The following is a 19,342-nucleotide window of genomic DNA, read 5'->3' on the forward strand; positions in this document are numbered from 1 at the left end:
TGGGACGTCAATCTCAGCTAGAGAGAACACCACATCAGGGCAAGACTGAAGATTTCTGCAGGGTACTTGAGCCCAACCACACAACTAATTAGCCTTTTAAAAAATGAAGCTGTAGCCTTACTTGCAAAGCATAGAGTGTCTCCCTCACCAGAGAGGCCCTGCCCTGACTGGACTTGGGAGAAGGCCCTACCAGCCCCACCCCTCTCTTCAATGCCCTGGGGAGGGAGCTGTATCAGGCCTCCCCCCTCCACCTCACAGTAGTTGGGCAGGGAGGTGAGGGTCTCTTTAGGTTAAGGAGGGATGAGTAAAAAGGATGCTATGTCCAAGCAGGTAGCTTTTAAGTCAGTGGCCACCCGGCTTTCTTGAGGTGACAGGACAGACTGAAGTGGAGGCCCAGAGAGGTAGAATCAGCAGGAAGCCATTTTCCAGCCCTGAGTCTCAGGACAGGGTAGAGTTGGCCCCCAGGTCAGACATCAAAGCAAAACCAGAGACTGGAAGGCAGGTCTGGCTTGGGCAATGGTCTCAATAATAGCTCAAGTTGAAGAGGCCCACGCTAGTGGGAGACTCCTTCACGGTGACAGTGATGAGGTTGTCTGTGACATCCGTGACAAAGACGTGCTCTATGAGACTGCGGGTAGGTTTCCAGTTCTGGCTGGTCTGGATAGCTACGGACAGGTTATGCGCAGCACTGGGAAGCGAGGTCGAGTCAGGGTCTGAGTCAGAGCTACTATTCTCCTCTCCTGTGCTCAGATCGGACAGCGCAGGTGGCTTTCGGCCTTCTCCGGGGCTGTGTGGCCCTCCTGCCCACCGGAGGCAGCAACGCTTTTAACCGTGTCCCTAAGAGCCGTTGCCTTGCAAGCCAGTATTTTCCATTTGTTGGTGTCTGTGGGAGCGTTGGTCATGTTTACTCCTGTGGGGCTGCTTCCAGGACCTTTCCCTGTGGCTGGGTTGGTAGCAGGAATAGCCTTGGCTGGGGCATGGCGAGCGAGCAGGCCCACACCAGGCACACCGTTCTTGATGCTCTGCAAGTCAAGGGCCTGATGGCTCTCAACTCCTCAGTGGGTGCCAGATGTGAACCTGGGCTCCCCGAATTGTTCCCTCTCTGCTGCTCTGCAGCTTCGCCGCCAGGATCCTTAGAGGTTCTTGCCTCCTGCGGGGCTCACCCCTAACCGCCCCACCCCCCCTTCTGCGTCCTCACTTTCAGGTCTAGCCTGAGACCGCACTTGTTGGTGGCCTGGGCCTTGAGCGACAGTCGGCTGGCAGCCTGAACCTGACTCTGGCTCATGAGGTCGATGTAGTTAGTGTACGATAGGACTCTGCCAGATGCCGGCTCTGCTGGGGCTCCCGGCCATGCCTTTCATCAGACTGGCCAGGTTCTCTGGGGTCAACATAGTACTGGGGCCACCACAGGCCTCTTTGGTGTGGGCCTTCAGGGCAGCCAGGCGTACCACAGGAGCACCGAGTGGAGGGGGCAGGTTGGCGGCTGAGGTCCCCAGATCCTTCCTGGTGGTCTTTAGCATCTTGGTTAGGCTGACAGGTCTCCAAGCTGTCTTCTGTTCTGGGGATAGAGGCTTGCTTCCCCGTTTCGTTAGAATGGGATCCTTCAGCTCTGGCTTGGCTAGCAGGATCTGGGCTTTTCTCTGAGGCACTGGGTGGGTTTCACGGCCCAGGGAGCCCCTCTTGGAGTCTAGGTCGCTGTCGTCTTCTTTGTCTGAGGAAGAGGAGGAAGATGTGGAGGAAGAGGATGAACTGTTGGATTTGGACTTGGACGGTGCATCTGGTTCCTTGAACTTGGAGCGCCGGCTGCAGGAGGACATGACTGTGAGCTTCCTCAGCCTGCCCCTGGGCCTCTTGCCTCTCTTCTGGTTCTGTACCTCCTTCTCATGTTCCTTCTTGTGGAAGGCTAAGAGCAGCAGGGGGTCAAAAATGTTCTCTTCTGGCTCCTAGCTATTGTGTCAGAGACTCACTGGGAGGACCAGCTGCACCACTTGACCAGGTACTCCAGCTTGCCCTTGCTCAGGATGCAATGGCGAAGACCTGCTCGCCCACGCTGCTCAGCTCCTCCATGCCAACGCGGCCCGCACCCCACAGACCCTCAGCTGCTAATCCTTGTTTTAGAATGTCTTAACCCTGGTAGTGGAGAATTTTATGAAGAGGACATTTCAGCTCACATTCTCCGAAACGCAGTCAACATCTTTTATACAGTGAACTTCACCTTTTTCATCAAATGCTGGTTGATAATGGTTAATGTATTGAGTTATTCTTTCAGTGTAGCGAATTATCACACATCTAGCCACTCAAGCAGCACTTTTGATTGCCTCAGTTTCAGAAACATTGAAGCCCAGGCAAGAGTCCTTGGCCTAGTTCCAGATTAGATGTCACGGTAATAGTCTCACTGAGAACTGAATTCCTCTGCGGGCTCACCATTGGAATTTAGCACTGTGGCAATCGTGGATTTAATGAGAATTGTACATCCATAGGCTTGCTCCCTGCTGCTGGTGTTGTGTGGGAAGAATATCAGGAGACAGAGTATCAGTGGAAGAAGTGGGCTATCAGGGATGGGCTTTAAGGTTTTATGGCTCAGCACCACTTCCTCTCAATCTCAGCTTCATGCCATGTTCTTTACCACCATGATAGGTTATGCTCATTCAAACTGTGATATTAAACCTACATTTCTATCATTTTGGGCCAAATTCTAAGCAAGCTTTATTAAATATTAAATAGTGACCAAGAGAATGACTTTGATCAAGCCCACTCCCTGGAATTACTTAGCTGAGTGACCCTGAGACATTCGCTGTAGTGGTTCATAACAACATACCCTCCCCCCTCACTCCCCTACCCACTCACTCCCACTTCTTGGCCCTGGCGTTCCCCTGTACTGAGGCATATAAAGTTTGCAAGACCAAGGGGCCTCTCTTCCCAGTGATGTCCAACTAGGTCATCTTCTGCTACATATGCAGCTAGAAACACGAGCTCCAGGGTTACTGGTTAGTTCATACTGTTGTTCCACCAATAGGGTTGCAGACCTCTCTATTTTTCTTTTACTTAAAATATGCTTTTCTTACACAGTGTGTTCTGATTATGATTTTTCCACCCCCATTCTCCTCCCAGAACAGAACCATCTCCCAACCTGTTCAAATCCATACCCACTCTGTCTCTCATTAGAAAAACAACAGGAATCTAAAGAATAATAATAAAGTAAATTAATCTTAAAAAGAAACAAAATGGAACAGGAACATAAAAATAAACAAATAGAAGAAAGAAAACGAAGTCTACAAGAAACATATAAACACACACCCAATAATCTCATTAAGAACACAAAACTAGAAGCCATCTTAAACAAAAATTGTCAAAACTTTATGAGACAAACTATTGCCAAAGGTGTAACTTAATTTGTTTTCTATTGGCCATCTAACTGGTCATGGTGCTTACCCTAAAGTATGTTTTTTATTTTCCAGTTATATTCCACTGGTGAAAACTACATTTTCATTTGTGAGTGGTTATTACCTGAAGATAGCTTTGAGATTAAGAATGGGGCTTATGTCAACTTTTCCTCTCAACTCTGGAATTGCCATCTGGTGCAAGCTTTGTGTATCCTTCCATAGACTCAGTGAATTCATATATGTAACGGTCCTGTTGTGCTAGAAGGCTTTGGTTATTTAATATCCTCCCTCTCCTATAGCTCTTAGAGTCTTTCTACGTCCTCTTTTGCAAGGTTCTGTGAGCCCTAAGGAGAGGGATTTGATGGACACATGCTGTTTAGGTCTGAATGTCCTAAGATTTCTAGTCTGCACAATATCTAGGTTGGCCTTAGTATTTGTTTCCATTTGCTGCAGAAGGAACCTTCTCTGATGATGGCTAAGCAAGCCACTGTTTTTTAGGTATAATATAATTATATTAGGAGTCATTTTATTGCTATGTTCCTTTAGCAGCATAGTATTTGTTTTCCCCTAAGTCTCTGGCCTATATAGTTCCAGATTCTTGGCCAATTGAGCAACATTGGGTTTGGGTTCCTTCTCGTGGAATGGGCCTTAAATTCAATCAGATACTGGTTAGTTACTCCCATAACCTTTGTGTCCCTGTTGAACTATTACATCTTGCAGACAGAACACCATAGTAGATCGAAGAGTTTGTAGTTGGGTTGGTGTTGACCTTTCTCTTTTAGTGGTGCTTGGAGTACCTTCTCTTACCATGAGCACTAGTTCATAGGAGGCTCTCAATGAGCCTTAGCTTGACTTCTCTATGTTCAGTGAGTTGTTTAGATGTCTTCTGCAATGGAATCATAGGCTAGCTCTCACCAGATTGTCGTTTTGAAGACAATCCCCTTGAATATCCCTATTCAACTCTCTAGGGAACTTTAATAAAATTGTAGTTTTTTTTTTAAAGCTTTGTACTATTTTGTAACCTAATCATGAACATGGTATCATCACTGGTCCTGTCTAATCCACAGAGTGAGATTATGTGAAAACATGAGTCATTTGGAGTCATCATAGAATTTTTGCCAGGCAGTGGTGGCACACACTAATAATCCCAGCACTTGGGAGGCAGAGGCAGGTGGATTTCTGAGTTCGAGGCCAGCCTGATCTAAAGAGTGAGTTCCAGGATAGCCAAGGATATACAGAGAAACACTGTCTCGAAAAAAAAAATTGCTATCACAATTGGTAAAGAAAACTTGCTTCCTCTGTTTTTCTGTGTCTCAATGTCATGCAAGGCCAAAATGTCTTGTTTTCTCTTACTGTACACAACACCTTACCTTGGTCTTCCACCTAGGTAATAGTATATGCTGAATGGCTGAATGAGTATGGCCTTTTATACCCTCTATGTCAATTTCAGCCTCTCAACCAGAGCTCATATCAGCATATGGTTGACTAGAAAGAGAATCAAAGGTCTGTGGAATTCCCAATAGTATGTAGGCTGAAGCAGATCTAGTGATTTGGTCTCTGTGGAAGGAACAATAAAAACCAATTTTTAGAAGTTTAGCTGTACTTCTTGATGATGACACACATTCTTCAGAGCTAAAACATAAGCATATGCCAGCAGTTAACAGGCTCATGAAGTCCTCCAGATACATCCATTTGCCCAAGAATTTCATAAATTCATTGTTTTAATAGCTCCATTGTGTAAATGCACCACATTTTCTGTATCCATTCCTCTGTTGAGGGAAATCTGGGTTCTTTCCAGCTTCTGGCTGTTATAATTAGGGCTGCTATGAACATAGTGGAGCATGTGTCCTTATTACCAGTTGGAACATCTTCTACGTATATGCCCAGGAGAGGTATTACTGGATCTAGTGGTAGTACTATGTACAGTTTTCTGAGGAACAGCCAGACTGATTTCCAGAGTGGTTGTACCAGCTTGCAATCCCAACAGCAATGAAGTAGTGTTCCTCTTTCTCCACATCCTTGCCAGCATCTGCTGTCACCTGAATTTTTGATCCTAGTCATTCTGACTGGTGTGAGTTTAAATCACAAGGTTGTTTTGATTTGCATTTCCCTGATGATTAAAGATGCTGAACATTTTTTCAGGTGTTTCTCAGCCATTTGGTATTCCTCAGTTGAGAATTCTTTGTTTAGCTCTGTACCCCATTTTTAATGGGGTTATTTGAATTTCTGGAGTTCAGCTTCTTGGGCTCTTTATATATATTGGATATTAGTCCCCTATAAGATTTAGGATTGGTAAAAATTCTTTCCCAGTCTGTTGGTGGACTTTTTGTCTTATTGACAGTATCTTTTGCCCTACAATAGCTTTGCCATTTTATGAGGTCCCATTTGTTGATTCTTGGTCTTATAGCACAGGCCATTGGTGTTCTATTTAGGAATTTTTCCCCTGTGCCCATATCTTCGATGCATTTCTCCACTTTCTCCTCTATAAGTTTCCTCTGGTTTTATGTGGAGTTCTTTGATCCACTTAGACTTGAGCTTTGTACAAGGAGATAAGAATGGATCATGTCTCATTCTTCTACATGATAACCGCCAGTTGATTTTAGTGGGATTACTTCCAGCTTCTCACCATTTACTTTGATGTTGTCTACTGGTTTGCTGTAGATTGCTTTTATCATGTTTAGGTATGTGCCTTGAATTCCTGAGTATCATCCTGAGTGAGGTAACCCAATCACAAAGAAGTCACTTGATATGCACTCACTGATAAGTGGATATTATCCCAGAAACCTAGAATACCCAAGATACAACTTCCAAAACACAAGAAAATCAAGAAGAAAGACCAACGTATGGATACTTCATTCCTCCCTAGAATATGGAATAAAATATACATGGAACTACTTGCAGAGACAAAGTTTGGAGCTAAGATGAAAGGATGGATCATCCAGAGACTGCCCCACCTGGGGGTCCATCCCATAATCAGCCACCAAACGCAGACACTATTGCATACGCCAGCAAGATTTTGCTGAAGGGACCCTGATATACCTGTCTCCTGTGAGGTTTTGCCAATACCTGGCAAATACAGAAGAGGATGCTCACAGTCATCTATAGGATGGAACACAGTACCCCCAATATAGGAGCTAGAGAAAGTATCCAAGAGCTGAAGAGGTCTGCAACCCTATAGGTGGAACAACAATATGAACTAATCAGTACCCACAGACCTCATGTGTCTAGCTACATATGTAGCAGAAGATGGCCTAGCTGGCCATCATTGGGAAGAGAGGGGAACATCAGGGCCAAGAAGTGGGAGTGAGTATGTAGGGGAGCAGGACAGGGGGAGGGTATTGGGGACTTTTGGGGTAGCATTTGAAATGTTAATGAAGAAAATATCCAATAAAAAATTTTCCTTTCCCTTTCATCTTAGAATATTCATCTTAGAATGCTTTCAAGGAGCCTTCTTTCTTGTTTATAGAATAGGTTTAAATAATTTTTATTAGCATATGTAATTTTAAGTCTATTTTTACATAATAACTTCCCACAATCAAATAGTATTTTGGATAATATTTACCCAAGTACTTACCATATATAATGTTCTTCACTATCTTTATGTAATGCATGTATTGTCTAAATAAATTTTCTTTAACATAAAAAAAAAAACCAAAAAACAAAAAACAGACTGATGAAGAACTTTTCAAATAAATGCAACTGAGGACTGAAAACTTGGTCTTACCTCATCTTGTTTACAGCTGTCCTGGCTAAAGACTAGAACTTACAAAGCTTTTCAAGACACAATCCCGAACTGCTTTCACCTTGCTGCCAATTGTTTAATCTGAAAAAGGCAGAATTCTGAACTTCTACTACATGTGTGAGCATTTGTGATTCAACTTCCTTACAGTGCTGCTAAATCCTTTACACTTTAATACTATTTCTGAAATAACTCTCAGTGTAAGCATCTCACATATTTTACCTCATCATCATTTCTATTTTTAAAGAATATAATAAAATAAAGCAAAACCAAACAAATCATAATTTTAAAGCAAAACATATATAAAAAATTCCTATCAACCAGATATAATCCTTTCCGACTTGTGTGTAGCTTTGTCTCAGACTCATAATACTAATTCCTGGGTAACCAACTTAGAAGTTAAACTTTCTCTGATAATCACAATGTCTTCTCTAGAGAAACCTAAGACCTTCTAACCATTCTTACGAAGGGTAGGTTTTTATAGTTTATCTGTCTTTGCTGTCCATCTGCTGTTTTTGCTAGAGATATCACTTTTTACTAATATTTTGTAAATTATGGGCTTTTGCCAGTGAAATTTGTGAGCCATCACTTTTATACAGAATATCACTGGCATGTGGGAAAAATTGCACGTGAACCTGAATCAGCATTTGGAAATATGGAGACATTCACAACCAGGAAGTTTGAATGACTGAAGACACAGATACTCTGTTTTTCTTTCCTTTATAGACAGTTTTATGTGAGCTAGACAGAGAACTGGGCAAACAGTTCCCTTTACACACATAAACTTGGTTTATTTTACTTCTTTTTTTCAGTGTGTTCCCAGTTATGTTCCTTGAGTCTAAACAAGGTTACTTTATCCATTAGGCAATTTATAAGGGCCCATGACTTGCAGTTAGCTCATGTCACTTGAGATAGTTGCTAACAAACATAATATCAAGGACAGTAGCCTATAATAATCATGTAAGTTTAAGTCCTGTGTTTTCGCTCAGTTCCCCTATAGTTCTAAGTGAAGATCAGTTTTCCAGTCAGAGGCTTAGGTTCAAATGTAATGCTAGCTGAAAAGTATGTGATCCAGGCAAGTCACTCTGGCTAATCTTGATCCAGTTTTCATGCTTGTGAATGATCATCATGAAGTGCTTCTTCAAGGGGCTGGGGTGTGGCTTGTATGGGGCATGTGTAGGAAGCACTCAAGTGATTGGCACCTTAAATGTTAACATGTGTTATGCTTTATAGTGCATTATGCTGGTACATATGGTAAAGTACAAAAAGGAAGTCCTTAATAGGGGAAATTTGAGAAGTTTTAAAATCCAGATGTTACCTTTTTCCACAGATAGTACATAAAAACTGAAATTTTGGGTTTAATTATTTATTATATTTTTTAAGGATTATGTACAGTTGGGAATAAAATTTAGAAATCTGGTTAGGAATGATACTTCTAGGTTGGTAAGCTGGGTGCTTGTTGCCAATCAAGTTTGAATGCCTGAATTGCATCCTCAATCTCAAAGGACTCCATGCAACACAAAAGTTCATGCACAGATACACACACAGGAACAGAGACACACACACAAGCCCACATGCATGCACACACACACACACACACACACAAACATGCATGTGCCCACACATGCACACATGTGCACACACACACAGCCAACCTGTATGTTTTGATCTCTCATTCTGCTTCAATACTCTGGTCACTGAGCTTTTCATCTGTCTTAAAACATTTTACATTCCAGGTGTTTTTGATTTGGGATGCTTTTATTAGTAAATAGCCATTTTGTATTTTTAAAATGGGGAAAATAGCATTACTTCCCTCCTAGAGTGTGGGGATCTATAGAGATGTCTATCACTTAGCACAGTTGAAGGTCACCATGACAGCCCTTTAAATACAGTCACTTAATTTTAAAAAAATATTTGATGATAGTTCAATACAACCTATATATAGTTTTATCATATATTGAAGTATTTGTGTCCTGGATCCTAACTGTTTTCTAAGCATCATGCAACTGCAGGTGGGATTGTTTAAAAGTCTGAGCTCTTTCTCTAGCACCCCTAACTTGGAGATGTTGTTAATACTTGTCTAAAGTGAACTGTGAGGAGAGCATGCCATAGTGTTTCTAGTTAATGTAGGAATCATTCAGGTCTGACCGCTGCATTACAAGAATAGAAATCCTTACACATATGATTGGTATTTTCTTGAAAGGTGAAACCACAGCTTTCTGTTCACTGTGACTACTGAACTGGCATATTAATATTGTAATAATTGTCTCAGTACATATGTGCTCAGGCGCGCAGCTGATGGACGCTTTGAAACCACATAAGCTTCTCCACTCAGCACTACACAGAGAACCAATAGCCTTGCTGGATGTGCGGCTTCTGCCAAGGACTGGAACAAGCTGCTTGGCCTCATTTGCTATAGGAATGATGGCTTGCAGATCCAATGGAAGGCCGGACCATTTGAAATACAATTATCCTGAAAAGCTGTGTTGTGGTGAGTGGAAAGAAATGCTGATCTTACTTATATTAACATGTTCAGTCACACTCTCCTCATGTGATTTACCTCTGTGGATCAGTCTGTCTAAGAAGTCTGATGACATTGCATAAAATTGTGCCATTGATACGTTTTCCCAAAATTTCCAGTTGTATGCAGTTTTATGTTGATGATAAATGACACTCATTTTATAAAAGAAATCCACTTATTTTAAGAAATTTTAACAGAAAGCTATGTCTTTATTAGAGTAATCAAATAACATCAAATGGACAAAGTCAAATCTGGGAAGGAAATATCATAGTTAATATAATGTAAAACAAGAATATAGTTATCAACATTAACATAATGCTAAAAAGAACAATGCAGGATAATTGATGAATGAATACCCTCTTAAAAATAAAATATGTTAGAACTAATCTGATTAGGAACTTAGGGTTTGCGAATGGTGGCTCTTGCCTGTAATCCCAGCTCTTGGCAGGCAGCTTTCATAAGTCCAAAGCCATCCTGATCTGGTTCCAAGACAGCCAGAGCTACATAGCAAGACCTTGTATTGAAAACAAAATAAAACCAAACAAAACCTCTCTCACACAAAGAAAAAGAAACACGGAGATTCATTAATTAGTAACAAGAAAAATTAAAATATTGGTAATTTACCAAGAATAACAGTAAATTAATTCACCAAGCTTCTATAAGCCTGATATTTAATTGCTATTTAAACTAAGAGTATAAAATGATAAATGACACTCTTCATTAGTGTTCAGATGGTTAAAGCTTGGCCAGTCAGGAATGAGGTAACCCAGGAAACCTCACTCTAATACAGCCTGGCCTATGAATGAGTACATGTAGAGTTGAGTACATGGATGAGTCCATGTTGAACCAAAGAGCTGACTCTCATGCATCCTTTCCAATCCCAAGACTGCTGTCTTAAGTTTCATAGTCTCAACACGTTTGCTGGAGAAAGAAAGTTTGGAGACTATAGATAATTATAATTTGTTCAGTCCTTTTTTTATTCACTCTAAAAATGAAATCTGAAGAGCTGAACAGACAACTTGGGGTTTAAGAACACAAGTTGTTCCTGTAGAAGACCCAGAATCAATTCTCAGCACCCACACTGGGTACTTCGTGATTGCCTATAATTTTAGTTTCAGGGTATTTGTCATCCTCTCTGGTGTATTTTCTAATGTGCCTACACATAAGCATGGATAGATTGGGGATAGAGAAGGAGACATAGAGAAACAAAGACAATTACATAACAGGAACTCAAGAGTGGAATACATACAATCTTGTATGCTTGCATTGGTTTCTGGCAACATAAATTATGTAAATATTATAGAGCTTATCTGTCATTATCCACCTTTTCCTGCCATTTGACCCATTTTCTAGAATAGTTACAGGCAAGAGAGCTGGTTTTGTTGTTGTTATTGTTGTTGTTGTTTTCCAACCCTGTAACAATTCCCTTTATCAGGAAAAATAAAACAGGAATTAGAAATTTAGATTTTTGAGCAATTAATTTCCTACAGACAAGTCAAATTGTAGCTCATTTAATAAACTTTAATTGATATATTCACATTGAAATTATTATCTTTGCAAGGGATATACTGCAAAAATCTTCACTACAGTGCCAACAAGAGGATTAGAACTAAGCTCCAAGTGCCTAAGTGATTCCTGGGAGGATATGTTTAGGCACATCTTTGGTTTTGTATCAATTCTTTCAAGCCCCTGGGGGAGAATGAGATGAGTTACAGCTCCCACATAGGATCTGTGGAGTAAACTGCACCAGAACAAATAAAGTCAACTCACATTTTTATCTTGAATATTGGTAGCATGAATTTCATCTTCACTATGAAATATGAAGAGATAAAAGATGACATTGGAGTTTGTAGAAGGTTCTCTTGTAGAGACTGGAGTTGTCTGTCCTTTCTAAACACTAACAGTAATGAAGTCTGCATGCACAGTGTTCATTACTGGGAGGATTGTCTTTCCTGTGAAGTGAAGTGTTTTATAGAGAGAAACTTAAAGGAAAATGAAGAGGGTATTTCTTACATATCCAATGTGCTTTGAATTCAGAAATTAAATGTTACTTTCTTCTTTTCCTCCTCCTTCTCATTTTCTTTTTTTGTCCCCCAAATAATCAGAGGATGTTTGGACAAAATCACATGTTACAATGGGACCATTAGGCATGACTGCAGGAACTTTAACCTGGCTGAAACTCACAAATTGCCCCTGTAGAGCCCAGGTTTCAGCTTACTTTAAAAGGAGTATTTTTAAATCATCATGTACATTTTATTTATTATGTTATACATAACTTTGGGATATATGTTAGGTGCACTGTGCCTATGGTTGAATATAAAATGTTGAATAAATGAAGATTCTCGCCAAAGGCTTTTAGTTTAGATGAGCAACACAGACAAGTGAAGTGGTAAGAAAAACACTGAGGATTCCACTTCGGTCTTATCATTAGTCACAGAAGTTGTCTGAAGGTATATAGTTCCAATCAGGATTGGAAGCATCGGTGGAAGTGTCTGAGGCTAAGAGTGTAGAGGTCAATGAGGCTAGGAGTCTAAGCATTAGTGGAGCTAGGAAGAGAGGCAGATTTCCAAACAGAAACCTACAGTAACAAGAATGAGCAGACAGATGCTAACCTGAGGAACCTAGCAAGCAGAAGGAGACCAGTTTGGCAACAGAGGGATCAGAGTATACAATAGAAGGGAAGGCAGGGAACAAGCAGTAGAAGCTTAGAACTGCTCATCACATTTTATACACATGTTATCCTCTAGCTGGCTGGCAGGAGGGTTGTAAATTTTAGTAAAGCTACAAGATCATGCAGATTTGTGGGTTCTACTTAGAAAATTTTATTTTTTCTCACTTTAGCTGAAATATCAAAAAATAAAACAAAAGCTTTTAAAACAGGATCATGGCCTGATGTGTGTTGTAAGAATATCGTTGGACATTGTTGATTTGATGGGTAAAATGTGGGTGGAGCTATTTACTCATGTAAGAAAGAAATATCTGGCAAAGTGTGGCACTATCATTGAAAGAGAGATGAAAAAATAGTAGATAATCAGTGTATGTTCAAATGTGTGTGTGAATGTGCCTGTGCATGTAAGTGTGTATGTGTGTTAATAGATATATAAACAAAGAAGCAGTTAGTGGCTCATAGAAACAGTGTGACTTGGCAAAGGATTAGAAAACATTGGCTAGAGAAAAGTCTCAAAAGCCTTTTGTTTTCAACAGTGCACAGGTCTGAATGAGAAATATCCCCCAGTAGATTCATGAATTTGAACACTTGATACCAGTAGATGCTGCTGGTTGGGGAATGCTGTAGATCCATTAGAAATGGGAGCCTTGTAGGAGCAAGTGTATGTTGGTGGGTAGGCCTTGAGTGTTATAGCCTTACTGTACTTCCTGCTCGTTCTTTCATATTCCTGTGAGTGGGTAAAATCTGATCAACAGTTCATTCCTTCCATTGTTGATCTTAGCCTTCTGTTATCATAGGCTAGCTGAGATAAACCCTTTGTTTCTGAAATTAGTTTTGATGATGATCTTTTAATTCACAGCAGCAGACAGTAACTCATACAAACAGCTTGGTTTGACAATAATCCTGTTTGCTGAAAAGAGTGAAGTAACCCTTTTAGGAGATGATAAACAGTTTAATTTTATAAAGCAGAAGTTTGCAATGAAAGCATCTCAAGTAGGTGTTTAGGCATATAAATTTTTTACTTCCATGGAACTTTGAAGTGTGAATATCATTGTTTCATGAAAAAATAGCCTAGGTGATTATTATTCAGAGGTGAAGAATGAGCCAGAACTTGTCCCCTGAAAAATCCTTTTATTCACACATTTAAATTAGAGAAAGAAGTTCAAGGACATGATACTGGAAGTGTGCAGAGGAGACCAGGGAGCCTGTGCTGGAAGGAAGAGTTGCTAACCAGATAAGAGGGAATATTACATGTGCAGAAGACAAGGTTAGTAAATTAACAACCAGAGCATATCCACCTAGGTTTATCAATGGATTTAGAATGAAAATAGTTTACATGTAGTGGCGCTAAAGCAAGACTGTGGTGAAGAGGGATAAGCTGTAGACAAGAGTGGCTGTTCCCAAAATCAAGAACTTTAACACCAGGTAGAGGTGAGTGAGATTAAAAGAGAATTGATTTTTGTTTTGATTAACTTATTTATTCACTTTGTTGTCCTTTATTTATTTATTTATTTATTCACTTTACAAGTCAAGATCAGCCTAGTACTCTGTCTTAGTCAGGGTTTCTATTCCTGCACAAACATCATGACCAAGAAGCAAGTTGGGGAGGAAAGGGTTTATTCGGCTTACACTTCCATACTGCTGTTCATCACCAAAGGAAGTCAGGACTGGAACTCAAGCAGGTCAGAAAGCAGGAGCTGGTGCAGAGGCCATGGAGGGATGTTCTTTACTGGCTTGCCTCCCCTGGCTTGCTCAGCCTACTCTCTTATAGAACCCAAGACTACCAGCCCAGGGATGGTCCCACCCACAAGGGGCCTTTCCCCCTTGATCACTAATTGAGAAAATGCCTTACAGTTGGATGTCATGGAGGCATTTTCTCAACTGAAGCTCCTTTCTCTGTGATAACTCCAGCTGTGTCAAGTTGACACAAAAATAGCCAGTACATACTCCCTTAGACAAATCCTCACCCATTCCAACTTTCTCTTCTTTTGAGAAGGGGAAACCCCTCCTTGTGTCATCCCCCCACCCCCCAACATCAAGTTGCTGTGCCACTAGGCTCATCCTCTCCCATTGCAGCCAAAGTAGTCCATTATAGGCAGGCAGGCAACAGCCTTAATGATAGCCATCACTCCTATTGTTGGGGGACCTACATGAAGACCAAGCTGCACATCTGCTACATATGTCCAGCGGGGGGGGGGGTAGGTCTAGCCTGTGCTCATTCTTTAGTTGGTGAGTCAGTCTCTGTGAGCCCCCAATGTTAGTTGACTTCATTGGTCTTCCTGTGGAGTCCCTGTCTCCTTCAGGTACCTCAATCCTTTTGCCAACTCTGCAGTAAGACTCCCTGAGATCCATCTAATATTTGGATGTGAGTCTCTGCATCTCTTTCCATTGGCTGCTGGAGGGAGCTTCTTAGAAGACAGTTACACCAGGTTCCTATCTGCAGTCATAACAGCAAATCATTAATAGTGTCAGGGATTGGTTCTTGCCCATGGGATGGATCTCAATTTGGGGTAGTCATTGGTTGGCCATTCCCTCAGTCTCTGTTCTATCTTTGTCCCTGCACATCTTATAAACAGGACACATATTGGGTTGAATGGTTTTTGAGTGGGTTGCCATCCTTATAGCTCCGGAGTCCTCCCACTTACATAGCCACTTCAGCATCATTATCCCCTACTGCTAGGAGCTACTGCTAGATCACCCTCAGAGAACCTCTGGTGCCTCTCCCCATCCTCCCTTGGGCCTTTCTTGTTATTTGTCATGGTTATACTAAACATTGTGGCTAATATCCACTTATAAATGAGTACATACTATGTATGTCCTTTTGGGTCTGGGTTATCTCACTCAGGAGAACATTTTCTAGCTCCATTCATTTGCCTGCACAATTCATGATGTCCATGTTTTTAATGGCTGAGTAGTATTCCACTGTGTACATGAAGCACATTTACTTTATACATTATTCACTTGAGAGACATCTAGATTGTTTCCACTTTCTGGCTGTTACCAATAAAGTTGCTATGAACACAGTTGAGCAAGTTTCCTTGTAGGATAATGGAGCATCTTTTGGGTATATGCCCAGGAGTGATATAGCTGGATTTTGATTTAGAACTATTCCAAATCTTCTGAAAAAATGCCAAATTGATTTCCAGAGTGGTTGAACAAGTTTGTACTCCTACCAGCACTGGAGTAGTTTTTCCCTTGCTCCACAGCTTCACCAACATGTTCTGGTTTTTTTGTTTGTTTGTTTGTTTGTTTGTTTTGAGTTTTTGAGTTTTTGATCTTAGCAATTCTGAGTGATATAAAGTGGATTCTCAGAATTGTTTTGGTTTACATTTTCCTGATGACTAAGGATGTTGAACATTTCTGTTTGAGAATCGATTTTTGAGTATTTTTCTGTTTAATCTCTGTACCCACATTTTTAGTTAGGTAATTTGGATTAAGAGGATTGTGTTCAAAGGAGATAGATTCTAGACAAAAGGTAGAAGAAGTAAAATCATTGTCTGAATGAGAGGGGATGGAGACATTAAAGAGCTTGATATATTTGAAAAGAAATGAGATAAAAGAAAAAGAATATGCGAAAGATATTGTGGTCATTCTACCATGCTATTGATGACCACTCACATACCCTTGATTTGTAAGATCAATCAAAGAAGAGGGAGGATGAAGATAAAAAAGATCTGAGTTCTTTCCAGTAGCTCCAGAAAAACCCATTCAACATAAAAACACTCAGTTTAAAAACAGAAACAGCTAACCAGGGGATGGAGAATTGGCTCAATGATTAAGGCACTTGCTGGTACAGAAGATCTGTGTTCCATTTCCAGCACCCACATAGGGGCTCATAATTATGCTGAATTCCACCCCAGGGTATCCAATGTTCTCTTCTGACATCCATGAGCACTAGGCACACAAGTGCTGCATTTATAGAAATACAAGTGAAACACCCATTGACTAAAATAATAAGTAAATTTTAAAGAAAACACCTAACTGGAGAAAATGTGCCTGCCTTTTTTCTCTACAGGGACTCAGATTTCTGAGGGTAGACTGTTTCTGAGTATAAATTCATCACAACAATTCCACAGAAGGCCTCAAATATCTCATAGCTCTTTTCTATCATGCCCCTAATGTTTTATTAGATATTTTCTATATTTACATTTCAAATGTTATCCCTTTTTTCTGGTTTCCCCTCTGAAATCCCCATAACCCTTCACTCCTCCCCCTGCTCACCAACTCACCCATTCCTGCTTCCCAGTCCTGACAATCCCCTACACTGGGCATCAAGTCTTCACAGAGCCAAAGGCCTCTCCTCCTATTGATGACCAACAAGGTCATCCTCTATTACATATGCGGCTGGAGCCATGGGTGCCTCCAATTATGCTCTTTGGTTGATGGTTCAGTCCCTGGGAGCTCTGGGGGTACTACTTGGATCACATTGTTCCTTCTATGGGGCTGCAAACCCCTTCATTTCCTTGGGTCCTTTTTCTAGCTCCTCCATTGAGGACCCTGTGCTCAGTCCAATGGTTGACTAAAAGAGTCTATCTCTGTATTTGTCAGGCACTGGTAGAGCCTCTCAGAAGACAGCTATATCAGGCTCCTGGCAGCAAGCACTTATTGGCATCCACAATAGTGTCTGGGTTTGGTGACTGTATATGGGATGGATCCCCAGGTGAGGCAGTCTCTGGATGGCCTTTTCTTCATTTTCTGCTCCACACTTTGTCTCTGTATCTCCTGAAATGGGTATTTTGTTCCCCCTTCTAAGAAGGACTGAAGTATTATCCTCACTTTGGTCTTCCTTCTTCTTGAGCTTCATGTGGTCTGTGAATTGTATTTTGGGTATTCTTCTGGGTTAATATCCACTTATCAGTGAGTGCATCCCATGTGTGTTCTTTTCTGATTAGGTTACTTCACTCAGGATAATATTTTCTAGTTCCATCGATTTGCCTAAGAATTTCATAAATTCATTGTTTTTAATAGCTAAGTAGTATTCCATTGTGTAAATGTACCACATTTTCTGTGTCCATTCCTCTTTTGAGGGACATCTGGGTTCTTTCCAGATACTGGCTATTACTATTAAGGCTGGGATGAACATAGTAGAACATGTGTCCTTATTATACGTTGGAGCATCTTCCAAGTATATGCCCAGGAGTGGTATTGCTGGGTCCTCAGGTACTATGTCCAATTTTCTGAAGAACCACCAAACTGATTTCCAGAGTAGTTGTACCAGCTTCCAATCCCACCAGCAATGGAGGGATGTTCCTCTTTCTTCACATCTTTGCCAGCATCTGCTGTCACCTAAGTTTTTCATCTTAGCCATTCTGACTGGTGTGAGGTAGAATCTCAGGGTTGTTTTGATTTGCATTTCACTGATGACTAAGGATATTGAACATTTCTTTATGTGCTTTCAGCCATTTGGTATTCCTCAGTTGAGAATTCTTTGTTTAGCTCTGTACCCCGTTTTTAATAGGGTTATTTGGTTCTCTGGAGTCTAACTTCTTGAGTTCTTTGTATATATTGGATATTAGCCCTGTATCAGATGTAGGGTTGGTAAAGATCTTTTTTCAATCTCTTGGTTGCCATTTTATTGTGTTGACAGTGTCTTTTGTCTTACAGGAACTTTGAAATTTTATGGGGTGTCAAATCTTTCATAGCTCTTTTCTATCATACCCCTAAAATTTTATAAACAAAATGTATTAGTTTTTTCTTTCTTTTTTTCTTTACATTGTAAGTGAATATGTATCAAGTACTCTCAAAGAAGTCAAATGCTTTCAGAAGGGCTATTGTAAATTTTACAAGCATGTGAGACTCCACTGTCTGAAAAGCCAAATAATTATTTGTCCCAGGAAGCACAGTGGAGAAAAATGACCATACTTGAAAACATCTATTTTATAATTTTTTTAGTCTATTAAGTTTGTTCTTTATGAAGTTTTGTTTTATGCCACAAGAAAGTGCTAGACACATTATTAGCCCACCTGTAGAGAAACTTACTCTTTGCTTGGGTCAATAATAAAAGTACCAGAAAGTAAGAGTATAAAACAAAATTTTAAAGACTCAAGGTAACTATTTCATTATCACACTTCTTGTACTAATACAATTTTCTTGTAACTCTGCACACTGATTACAAAGTCACAAACGTCAACATTATCAATATGTATTTTTGTAAATGTTTCTTAAAATTGTAATTTTCTACCTATGTGCCATTGACACAGTGCTATATCATATGCAGTAATTTCTTGAAAGAAGCTACAATGTGTGACGTTTCCCCCACTGGAGAAACGTTTAATTATAAAACCATCCCTTGGGGTGATATATTTCTAACTTATGTAAAGAGGCATTGTTGCTCAGAATACTATTCATGTTGATTTTTAAACTAGTGTCTTAGCCAGTGTTCTACAGCTGTGAAGACACCATGACCATGGGGGCTCTTATTAAAGAAAACATTTAATTGGTGCTTGCTTACCTTTTTAGAAATTGAATTTGTTATCATGGTGGGGATATGGCAGCAAGCAGGCAGACATGGTGCTGGAGAAGGAGGGGTGGGGGGGGGGACTCTACATCCAGACCATCAGGCAGCAAGAAAAGAGAGCCATTGGGCCTGGCTTAGACTTTTAAAACTTCAAAGCTGACCCCCAGTGAGGCACTTCCCCCTACAAAGCACACATCCCTCCCAAGTAGTGTCATTCCCTGATGCATTCAATATAAGCATTTAAGTCTCTGGTGGCCATTCCTATTCAAGTTACTAACTCTGGATCTGTTTTGCTATTTTTGTATCTAGGCACAGGGGACACTGTGGAGGTTTTGAGTGGATCTTAAGTATTCTGATTAGTGAAAATAGGAACATTTCTGTCCTCTCCCCTAAAATGTCAAGCTTTTCAGCAGAGGGCACTTGGGTAGAAAGACTCATAGTTTCATTAATGGCTGAGGGTGACTTGGAGTGTTCAACCAAAATGGGGTGTTTATAGCAACCCTCCAAGGCACACCAGAAGAGAGAATGGAAAGGCTGGAGAATGGGGAGGAGTCCAACTTGGCTGCGGGGATCA

General features: G+C 40.7%; 1 protein-coding gene and 1 pseudogene across 5 annotated transcripts in view; one reads left to right on the forward strand and one right to left on the reverse strand.

The window, feature by feature from the left end:
- The window catches only part of Pdgfd (platelet derived growth factor D), a 240,722-nt gene that overhangs the window by 58,591 nt on the left and 162,789 nt on the right, over window positions 1–19,342 (forward strand). Inside the window, exon 1 of one of the 5 annotated variants that reach the window (XM_029482008.1) lies at window positions 8,039–9,613. The exons of the other annotated variants lie outside the window; for them this stretch is intronic. Coding sequence (XP_029337868.1) covers window positions 9,400–9,613 — 214 coding nt within the window. The 5' untranslated portion in view covers window positions 8,039–9,399. Of the gene's footprint in view, window positions 1–8,038; window positions 9,614–19,342 lie in introns of those variants that run through there. 5 annotated transcript variants of the gene reach the window in all.
- LOC110301588 lies at window positions 327–2,136 on the reverse strand (annotated as a pseudogene).

This window comes from Mus caroli, chromosome 9 (genome assembly GCF_900094665.2).
Source record: "Mus caroli chromosome 9, CAROLI_EIJ_v1.1, whole genome shotgun sequence".
Taxonomy (NCBI): domain Eukaryota; kingdom Metazoa; phylum Chordata; class Mammalia; order Rodentia; family Muridae; genus Mus; species Mus caroli.